Source organism: Microcebus murinus, chromosome 5, assembly GCF_040939455.1.
Source record: "Microcebus murinus isolate Inina chromosome 5, M.murinus_Inina_mat1.0, whole genome shotgun sequence".
NCBI lineage: Eukaryota > Metazoa > Chordata > Mammalia > Primates > Cheirogaleidae > Microcebus > Microcebus murinus.
Genome location: NC_134108.1, coordinates 89,950,169 through 89,960,895, shown reverse-complemented (window position 1 = coordinate 89,960,895; position 10,727 = coordinate 89,950,169). Strand labels below are relative to the sequence as shown.

At 37.5% G+C, this 10,727-nt stretch overlaps 1 protein-coding gene across 26 annotated transcripts in view; it reads right to left on the bottom strand.

Annotated features, from left to right (window-relative positions):
- Positions 1-324: 324 nt before the first annotated feature.
- Positions 325-10,727, bottom strand: part of DST (dystonin) — a 462,173-nt gene continuing 451,770 nt past the window's right edge. For 13 of the 26 annotated variants that reach the window (XM_076003259.1, XM_076003262.1, XM_076003260.1 and 10 more), the window contains 6 exons: positions 8,381-8,498; positions 6,981-7,052; positions 5,851-6,050; positions 5,294-5,404; positions 2,293-2,416; positions 325-1,374 (listed from right to left, as the gene is read on the bottom strand). In XM_076003259.1, the coding sequence (XP_075859374.1) occupies positions 1,112-1,374; positions 2,293-2,416; positions 5,294-5,404; positions 5,851-6,050; positions 6,981-7,052; positions 8,381-8,498 (888 nt within the window). In that variant the 3' untranslated portion in view covers positions 325-1,111. The remainder of the gene's footprint in view (positions 1,375-2,292; positions 2,417-5,293; positions 5,405-5,850; positions 6,051-6,980; positions 7,053-8,380; positions 8,499-10,727) is intronic. The other 13 variants (XM_020287134.2, XM_076003264.1, XM_076003265.1 and 10 more) reach the window with 3 other exon arrangements.

The following is a 10,727-nucleotide window of genomic DNA, read 5'->3' as shown; positions in this document are numbered from 1 at the left end:
ACTATTAGTAAACATAAATATATAACCTTTATTTTAAAACAAACAACAGAAAAGTTCACTTTAAATAATCAGGTATTCCATGTATTCAAGTGAATATGTTTTATTAAATGCTAATCTTTCTATAGTATGTGAGTATACATAATAAATTAAAATGTATATATTTATTAAATATAGATAGATATAATACCAGAACATGATTATTTCAGATGAGAAAATCAAAATAAACCCATTTTTAAGTATCTTTTGGTCACTCCAAATTGATATTTGCTCATAAAAAAATACACTAATTTTCCCTGGGGAAAAAAAAAATTAATTCCGTAGCAATGCAGTTAAGGGACATATTTTATTTCATAGCTTTCTGCAAGCAAAATTGCTTTGATACAAAATGAGTTCAATGATACAGGTGCTACTGTCCACTCAAGCAAAAGAAAACCTCACATGTAGATGAATGCACTTTATAATAATATTCTTACAGTATAATAGGTCTAATATCCAGGATGCCTCTGGCCTCACTGAGAGCAATGGCACAGAAATGCTGCAAGGTACTTGAAGATCAGAGTCCTGGCAAGCGCTTGAAGGAACTTCCTGTGAGTTCTCTGTCAGATACTGCTTGAAGAATTGTGTGTAGATGTGTCTGTCTTTCTGTCTTGTGTCTTTTAGTTTACAAGTAAATCATAAAATATATCTCCTGTGTGTGTCTTTCAGCTTTGCAGAGTTTCCATAAAAGGGAGGAAAAAAAAAATGTCATGAGGTATCCTTCACGTTAGCGATCCACGTAGTGCTGTGGGTTGTCCGAGAGGATGTAGACTTACCTGTAGGTACAGTAACTGATCTTAGTGTGTGCTCTACACGTTACAGTGCAGAAATGTTAGTGCACGTTAAATTCTCTCTTCCCCCTCACATACGATGTGACTGTAACCCCAGAATATCTGACCAAAAAAAAAAAAAATTTATACAGATAAAATAAAAAGACAAATACACAGATAAGGCCATCTGCAGAATTTTAAACTCGCCTCTTACAATATTTCACAAGAATTTCTACATCATATTTTACATTGTTCAGACTTAAATAATAAATGCTCGAGGAAGAATCTTGGTGGAACCAATTGCACTATCTCTTGGAGGACTTGTCCAATTTGCTGGCAGGTGATTTCCTCTGCGGCGTGGGGATTTTGGAAGGCTTGGCTGTGGGTGGCCGAGAACCTGCTCGGGGCGTAGGTCTGTGCGTCTGGGGGACAGTCTCCACGTCTGAGCACACGGACTGGATTTCTGAAATGTCAAAGTCTGACGCGTCACTGCCCCGGCGGCTGCTGGCCCTGCTGCCAGCTTTGCTTCCGGCTCGACTTCCTGGCCGGCTGGGAGTCTTCTTGGAATCTGAGGACACAAGGCAGGCATGGGTCACCCTTATGATTGGGTCCATCCGCAACTGATTTTTGAAACCCGATGCCACCTTTAATCTCAACATTTTCCCCTGACACCCAGTAGCTACTAAGAAAATACTTGTGGATTTCTGGCCTTTCCTTGTTTGTGCAAAGGTAGGTAGCTTTACTCTTAAGTAGACATGATATGGCAAAGGCTAGATTTACATACAAAAGGTAAGTCTGGGCTCACCTCACTTACAATGGGATTCCATTTATTACAAACAGACATAAGGAATAGTAAGGAATGTACCCATCATTTAAGATTTATGCTTTCTAAAGTTTAGCCTGTGTACCCAGGGATGGGTGCAGTCCAATCAAGGAGCAAACTTTTAGGTGTAAATCTTGCCCGACAACAGGTAACTCCAAGAATGTAGGAATTTGAAATATAAGACTTGAGATTTTAAAGAAGCTTCATTCTTGCTGAGCTCAGAACCCAGGGGTTAGTAAGTTCACTGTTCTGTGAAAAAAATGGGAGGTGCATTGGTGTAAGGCTCAGTGTGGCTGAGCTTTTCCAACCACTCAAAACAGGGACCTGCCTGTGCAATCTTTAAACAGGCAGAAGTGGTACCTTCCACCTTGAAGACCTTCCACCTTGAAGGGGTAGAGTACCGTTGTGTTTTTTCTTCTGTTTGACAATAATTCTTCCATCTTTCTTTGGTACTTTCCAAGAGGGATTCTTTTGGTCACTTGCTACCATGACTCATTTATCTCCTACCTTTCCTGGAGGACAGGGACTACATGCCATTTTAAAAGAATACAGTAGTGCAATTTGTAATTTCTTCCCCAATGAGGGGGCGGGGGAAGGGACTTTAATCTTCAGATGCTGCAAAAAGCATTTAAAAAAAAAAAAAAAGAAATCCACCATACTCACCAGCAAATTGTGTTCGGACTCTGGCAGCCGCAGTTGTTATCAAGCCACTGTCCTCCCCAGAGTGGAAGCTTTTCCCTGATAAATATCCTGGGAGCCGAAGCTTGCTTCCTTGTATTGGTGTTCCCTGTATTTAACCAGTGACAACACATTTCAACATATTGCTCCTGTGCCATGATATTCCACCAACACCACTTCTTTACAAATGGGTGGAAACCCTCTGCTAGACCTCTCCAGGAAGTGAAGGGGGAGGAACTTTTCAATTAAACAGGGCACGAGGTTCTCAATTGCTTTTCTCCCCTAATTTCTTATTCTCTCTAAAAATTCAAAGGAAACTTTCCAAAGAAAATTAGTTGATGGTTAGAGAGAAAACACAAAATGGAGATTCCCGTTGGAGTACGAAAATGATGGCAAAGAATGAAAGACAAATTAAACAGTGAGTACGTTAGTATCTTTCAGACGGTCAGCGAATGTTACAGAGTCAAGAAAGTTTTGCCAAAACGATGGTGATTGCATGGTGTAGGGAGGGCACAGGGGTAATGAAGAATTGTGTTTGGATATTCTGCTGCCTCCAGTGCTTTTAAGGAAGTAGGCAGACATAAACAGAGATAGAATGACAAGTAAATAAGTAACACCTGGACAACCATGATTTAGAGAGACTAAACTGCAAAAAGAAAAAAAACAAAAAGACTTTTTTTTTATATCTCGGCACCATATCACTTCACTTCTTGGCTCTATCACCTTGTATAGTCTTTAGAATCAAGATTCCTAGGGCAACATTTGGGAAAAATTCTTTTAAAATCCTATAGGATTTTGTAAAACATGTGTAAACAATCATAACTATGAGATTTTATTATAAGGCTAAAATCACTGCATTTTTTTCCTGATCACTAAAACATTTTGAAAATTCTCCCCAAAGTCAAAAGACAAATAGATCTCTGGAGGAATATAAGGGATGGAATATTCTTCAATGAACACTCAATGAATAGAGCCAGGGGTCTATTTGGAGAAAACGAATCTATACAAATTAGATGTGTGCATATTTTAACAATTAATTTTACCTTTATTAGATAGTTTAAAATGTTTAATAAAGCATATGGAAGATCTTTTGATACATCAAAGTTACATTTATTAATATTAATATTCATATCATTCAGCTATATATATATACTATACATATACTTAGGTATATAGTATTTATGTGTGATGTGTGTACATAAAATGCTCAAGTTTTCAAAATCCTTTCATATTCATAACCACAATTATCCTCACATTCACTTAACTCATATCCTTTCTACAAATGTGAAAAATTAGGGCCTGCTGGCCCAAGATCTGACAACATTATCTAGTTAAATTCCTACCTTAAAAAGAATCCCAACAGTCTAGAAGGGAGTGAGAACTCGTAAATTATGAAACAAATCATTCAAAGTAGCATTACCCTGAAAGACCAAAATCATCCTTCTCAGAATGCCCTGACGGTTTTTATGTTATTGTCACAGACCCTTTCATAGAAACAAACTGTTTTGTTTTTGTTTGCGTGGTTGATTGGTTTTCATTTTATGAGGTTTTTTTGAAATGAAACATAGTTTTCCATTAGTCAACACACTTTGTCTTTAATTTGGGGGAGTTTCTACTATTTAAAAACTTCAACTAACATAGCATCATAGCCCTAAACATTTAAAAGAAATATTAATATGTCACTTGAGATTCTTTAAACCTTTCTAAGTTTATTGCTAGGGCAGATCTGTGAGAAATGACAGAAGTCTCTAGATGTAAGGCATGATACTAACATTGCCCACTTGGTGGGAAGGGGTGGAAATGATGGGCTTGGGGGAATGAAGAGAAAGAAATAAGGAAATTCTGAAGAATGGGTTGCTTTGGTCCTAATTACCCTACTTATCAGCAATGGGATTTCCATGGAGTCATGAAAATAAGGAACTCTTCCCTGACTACTGCTTATTACCGACGTGAGGATTATGTAATAGATAAAGTGTTTGGAAAGCATGAGGGGCTACGTAAAGTTATTACATTGCATTTTATACAAGGTTCCGGGCTGTTAAGTTACATTCTTGATCCTTAAAATGAAATAATACCTCCTTAATTTCAAGGAAAACGTACTTAGGGACTTTTTTTCACCCTAATTACTATAATTCTAATCAAATAGGTGATATCTGTTTGGTGCCTATGTTTGTCATTTCACAGAGAAGTTTCTTTAACAGATACGTGGTTGACTCTCAGTTGAATGTAAACGATCTATGAGTTAGTCTTGGTAAATTGTGTATCACCTAGATATTTTATTCCCATGTATCACGCCATATTAGAAAGCTGGAGCATGCTTAAGTGATATTAGTTATTAAAACCTACAAAAGATACATTACTTTTTAAAAATGACAGATAGCTTTCTGCACATCTAAGCTCACCTCACTGACCACCTGGCACTAACTGACAGCTTATGTCGTACCCACCTAGTGTTTTCGGGTAGAAATGAATATAACTGTAATTCAGAAGAACCACGCCCACAGCGACCACCCAATACACATTCTTTTAGTTTAAGCGATTCTCTTGCAAATAGTACTGCCTCTTACTCCCATCTAAAGGGATTTTCTGCCCAAAGCATATCTAGTAGCAAAAGCATACCATGAGCTTTAAAAGAAATTCTACTTAGGTCTGGATATAATCCCTTGTATTTTACTCTCCCAAGAGATAAAGGTAGAATAGAGTGAGAACCAAAAAACAAAGGCGGTATAGTGCCTCTAGGTGTGTGACTATAGTCAGGCTGACACTGTTCCAAAAGCTATAAACTGTCTTTACTGTTAACCCCTTATTTTCATGTCTTCCAAGAACTGCCAGGTTGGTTCTTATTTTACAGAGGTCTACGAAAAGATATACATAGTAGTATTATCAGAGGTACCCACATTAAGGGAGTGGTGGTGAAGCGATGTTAGTGGGTGATAGTTTCAATTAAAGAACACTGTTAAGACTAGACTCTGGGGCCTTACAATACCTCTGCGGATGGCACGGGAAAGTCTGAGCTCTCTGCAGGTTTACAAGGAGTTGACATTTTGCTGTTTGTCAACCATGGTTTACCATAATTGCGTGTTAAAGGATGGAGAATCTGTATGGAACAATGGCAAATCAAATGTAAAGGACAGCAGATAAAAAACAAAGCCACAGAAAGAGATCATTCATAGCAAAGAGTCACATTTCACGGTAGGAATAATAATAATAATAATAATTAAAAATAAGTGGAAAGATCTGATGGTAAATCATGAACACCAAAATAAATAAATAAATAAATAAAATAAAAGCAGCTTAAAAAAAAAATCTGAAAGATAGCAAAGCCCCTATACAGACCATCTGTATAGGGGCCACTAGGCAAAAGCATATATATATATATATATACTTTTTTTTTTTAATTCCTTCATTTCCCAAATTGTGAGAAGGGACACAAAGGGAGACAGCTGGTCCTACAAATTCCAGGGACCTAAATAAAAAATTCAAACGTATACCTAGAACGAAGACTGTGTAGGGGGAGGAACAGATTTTATCCCCAAGTCCTACCTTGGGTGTGCTGGTGGCAGGGACCTGTGGGGAGGCCACCTGCCCAGCCTGACTGGACACAGAGGCTGATCTGTTGGGGGAAGCTCCTCGAGACGAAGGCCGGGATCTTCGGCCCCGGGGTCGGAAAGCAGCCATGCCCTGACTGGCGCCATCTGCTAAAATGAACTTCTCGCGCAGTTCCATGTTCGTCCTTCCTTTGGCTGGATTACACACAACGCAACAATGCATGTGAAGAAAAGAAGGAAAAGAAGAGGTACTCAATCGTTGATGAGAAGAGCAACCACCTGGCACCAGAGATCACGCTGAGAGTTTCAAGAACATCTTTTTGCCATGCCAACTCCAACTCAGCATAACAAAAAGTTAAATGCATTCCTTTACAATGCATTCCTTTTGGATACAAGTGAGTTGGGCAAGGGGAAAAAAAAAAGTGTGCTTATTCTAACACTAGACACCAGCAAGAATAACCACTATTAAAGAAAGTGTCAGCATGAAAATGGAAAGCTCATGCTAAAATACTGTTAATCCACCAGCTACTGATGCCCACATGGTTTCACTTCCCTTCGACCACACTGAGAAGACAAGCCGGTAAGGCAGGGACTGTGTCTTTTGCATGTACTCTTGAGGTTCAGGAGAATGGCAGTATTTTAATAGTGGGATTAATTAAACGACAGAATTACACGGAATGACAGATGGCTTGTTAGTTATATGACAACATATAAACTTCCAGATTTTTTTCACTTAAATGAGGCAGCTAGTGTTTTTATTTTGTGCCTTGAGAAACTGTTTTACCAACATGCAATAACAAAACACCAGACCCAAGGATCCGGGGGGTAATCAGTGATGCAGCACTCATACGAACACATATGCACACGGAGAACACTCCACAAGAACCCGATGAGCAACGTGTTAGCATGTGTTCGATCACTTACATAACACCTGCCTTCGCAACACACCCCAAAGTGTGCCAAATTTTCAGAATTTAAATTTGGAAGCACCAGCTCAGTTGGATATGAGTTTAGCCATACGCGATGGATGAAGCGTGTTACTTTAAAACAAATGATTAAAGCAAGAATGTAAAAGTAGGAAAGAGAAAAGGAAAGAGGGGAGAGGCAAAGAGAGGGGTTGCCAACCTATAGTAGGCTGAGTAGTAGTAATTGAAGAGTTTGATTCCGAACGTAACATTTTACTCCCATGATGATGAACTAGAAAAAATGACACAGGATACCAGTCACATTAAAGAATACTGTTAGCAGCAGAAGAAACAAAGTACAGTAGTTGAAAATGCAAAGGGTGCTCAGATCCGGCCTTTAGCACACATTTTAGAAGAAAAGTCGCATCAGGAAAAGAAGCAATCAAAGGTTTGACTCAATTAGAAAAATGTACCTGGAAGATTGTGCCACAGTCACGCTAAGTTTCCTAAGCAACCCAAGAATGCTACACATTCTAATTTCTTCATTTCATAAATGGAACTGCAATTCACCCTAGGCTGCATTATTTTCAAAATATAAAATGAAATCGGTCTTACTTTACTTCTTTGGCCAGCAGAGAGCAGGGCTACTGCATAAGGTTGTATAATAACCCCTGGTGGCTTTGGCAGAGAGGCCTGCTGACTGTGACTTGGGTATACCAGGTGGTGACACCATCACCAAAACTAAAAGGCCCTGCTGGAGGAACCCTGGCCTCCCACGTGGTAGGCTAAATAGGTAGCACTGGCACAAACATTTGTTGTTCGTTTGTTTAAAGGGATTAAAATTAGTTCGCAGGTTAAAGAAAATCATAACAATTTTACTGTTTGTTTTTTTCCAAAGGTAGAAAAATGGATCTACTGGGTAGACGGCACCTAATTAGAAACTGCAATCACGTGACCACTTGTAATGTATTAATAAATCAACTAAGATTTCAAAAATTGACTGTAGGATCAGAAGACAGGAAAATGAAAAGCTAACCTAGGACGCTTGGGCTAGTAGATATGGAAAGAGCTATAGTGTTGCATGTTTGTATTTTTATTGTTCTATTCTGCAACTTCAAAGTAAGAGTCAACTTAGTTGAATATTACTTTTAAAATGTTTAAGTAGTGTTTTCCTCAACTCCCCTTCATTTCATAAAAGCTTGGACTTTTAAACTTTTACTATCCAGTATTTTCAGGCTTCATGACCTCAATTTTCTTTCATTTTACTTTGTTATTTAATGATGGACAAAATACTTTCCAGGGTTGGTGTCATTGTTTTGAAAATCGCAGAGGGTCTCACTAAGAAAAATCCCCGCTAGTGTTTCCTGGCTCACCTGTCTCATATTTATCCAGAAGAAGTAAAAAAAAGAAAAAAAAGAAGAAAAAAAAAACAATGAGAAAACATGGTTTTACATGATTGCCACAAGTTCTCTGGGAACTTTAGGCTGACAGACCAATGTGAAACATTCACTATTGGAATAAATGACCAAAATTATGCCCAGTATGTTTTTGATGCTGGGAAGTACTACAAAATCGCTATGCTGTAATGACGCTGTTATCTTGCCAGAAGCATCTCCTTACCCCTGCAAGGATCATTTTTCACTAAGAACTCATCCAGTGCCATCCATCCACCTCCAACACGAACCATCACAGTACTTCGCAGGATCCGAACCAGGCGCAGTTGCTGGGAGTCTCCAAACTGTGCAGTGAAGACAGAAATCACCTCTAATTGTCAGTAATAATTCTAAACTACACAATGATGTGCAATCTGCAGTAGCTTAAGCAACCGACTCTAATTTCTTGCTTAGTTCATAGCGATTAGTAAAATCTCAGAAAAGGGGGTTTGTAATGATCTGCGTTAGACTGCTGCATGCTGATTTTTAGCCCCAAAGAAACAGTTTGGAAAAAGATTACAAAGGTTATCAAGTATAATATTGAAGCTCTGGTCTAAAAATTATTTTTCTTTCTTGTGGTAGAAACAATATTAGTAAGGTAGTAATTTTCAAATGTTTCTAGAAATTAAACACAGCCATGAAAATAAACACTGGTCCACTGGGCCAGGGCTTATACTGGTCCATCTTATACAATAAGATGACTCTAAGGAAAATTTAATACCCTTTGATTCCTCTTCATTAAAACTACCTTTTACATTAAAACTGTTTTCCACTAAAATACATGGGAGAAATCGCCATAAGCTCATTTTGTTTCCTCTAAGAGCAGTTTTGACTTACAGAGAATAAAATCGTAAATGAGTATGACTAATAAAAAATTTCACAGTCAACGAAAACTTTTGCATCCCTAATGATCTGGTAAACCAATCTGTTAAAGGCTGCATTAACATGCCATTTCGGATTACTGTAATATTAGAATGGCCACGGACACATTATTAATGACGCAGCTTCCACATCTAAAAGGGCTTCTCCCACAGCTGTTGGTACTGTAACTATTGATCCTGACAAGCCATCATCCTCCTCTCACCCTTTCAATGGATCGCACCAATCACCTGGATATGCTAAAAATTCTCCAAGTCCTGAATAAATTTCTAGACTACAGGTAGTTCCTAATCGTAGCTTTATTTGTTTTGAAAGCCTGTGAGAAATGATTTTATACTTTTAAATCATTTCTAATAGGCTCATGTCCAACTCATAAAAACTACCAGACTGAATTTCATGGTTGCCAAACCCAGAAGATTAATGAAGCAAAATGAGCAGTCAATTCAACATAAATAGATTCTCTTTAAAGCAGGTAAAACACGCAACCGTGACTTTGTGTTGTTAAAGTCATGATGGATAAACGGAGAACTCTAAAGTAGCAACAGTCTATTACTTTTCAGTAAGTTTTGCCATTGAATTTCAGGAAGAGAACCCTAAATCAGATCCAACCAAGTTCCACTCCGGATCCTCAAACTCAGAAGGACCTAGAAAGCACGTGAAATGCACCAGTAGGAACTCGTGTTTTCCACCAAACCTTGTTAAATCGCTATTTCTACATCTGACCTTAAAACATTGAGACTCAGACTTTCCTATAATTGAAACTGTTCCTGAAATTTAAATGAAAATTTAAAAATACAAAGATATATTTATTTTGTTAGAAAAAAATTTGGTGCTGCTCATAAGCAAAGGGAAAGAAGGGGATTTAAAGAAAATTACCCTTAAGGAACCAGATAATTTCGGCCCAAGATTGTGCTCTAAACAGAAGTGTGAAGGAAGTAACTGAAAGTACTTTACACAGATGATATTTCAATTCCAATAAATGTGAATAATTTTCAATTTTATTTTAAGAGGGCATTCTCCTCTCAATACAGCTAACATTGTCTTCAGAATTTCCCTAATCTTCCCAGTAGGCAAATCGTGAGACAATAATAAATAGAGTAATATTGCTATTTGTGCTTTCAGTGAATAAAACCTTTTGAGGCAAATATTTCTCTCCTCCTCTCCACAAATAAACGAGGCCATTCCATTTGCTGACTCAGAAAATAACAAAAATGAAAAAGTAACATGTTATGTATTGCAATATAACTAATGAAAGTTTTAAAAGAAATCTATTCAAAGTAACCAAGTATTTCTATTTTAAATAAATTATTTGCTTGCAATAAATGGGAGTAATGGATAATTTGAAACTTGAGATATACTATGGCTTAAAAATGAAGTGGCAGAGTAGTATCTAATAGATAGAGTCAGGTACTGTAGATACCATGATTCTTTCCAAAAGCATATAGTAAAAAGAATCTTCTCCTTGAACATGTTAAAGTCAAAACAGTATTTCTTGTCTTTAGTTTCAAAATTCTGATCATGATGCAGTGCCACTAGACAGTTTATACTACCTCAAATGTCAATATAAACATTTGGTCAAGATGGCATAAAATGTGACTTTAACATTTTCTCTAAGTTAAATGTGATAACTTTCCTCAAAAGGAATGACATCACTT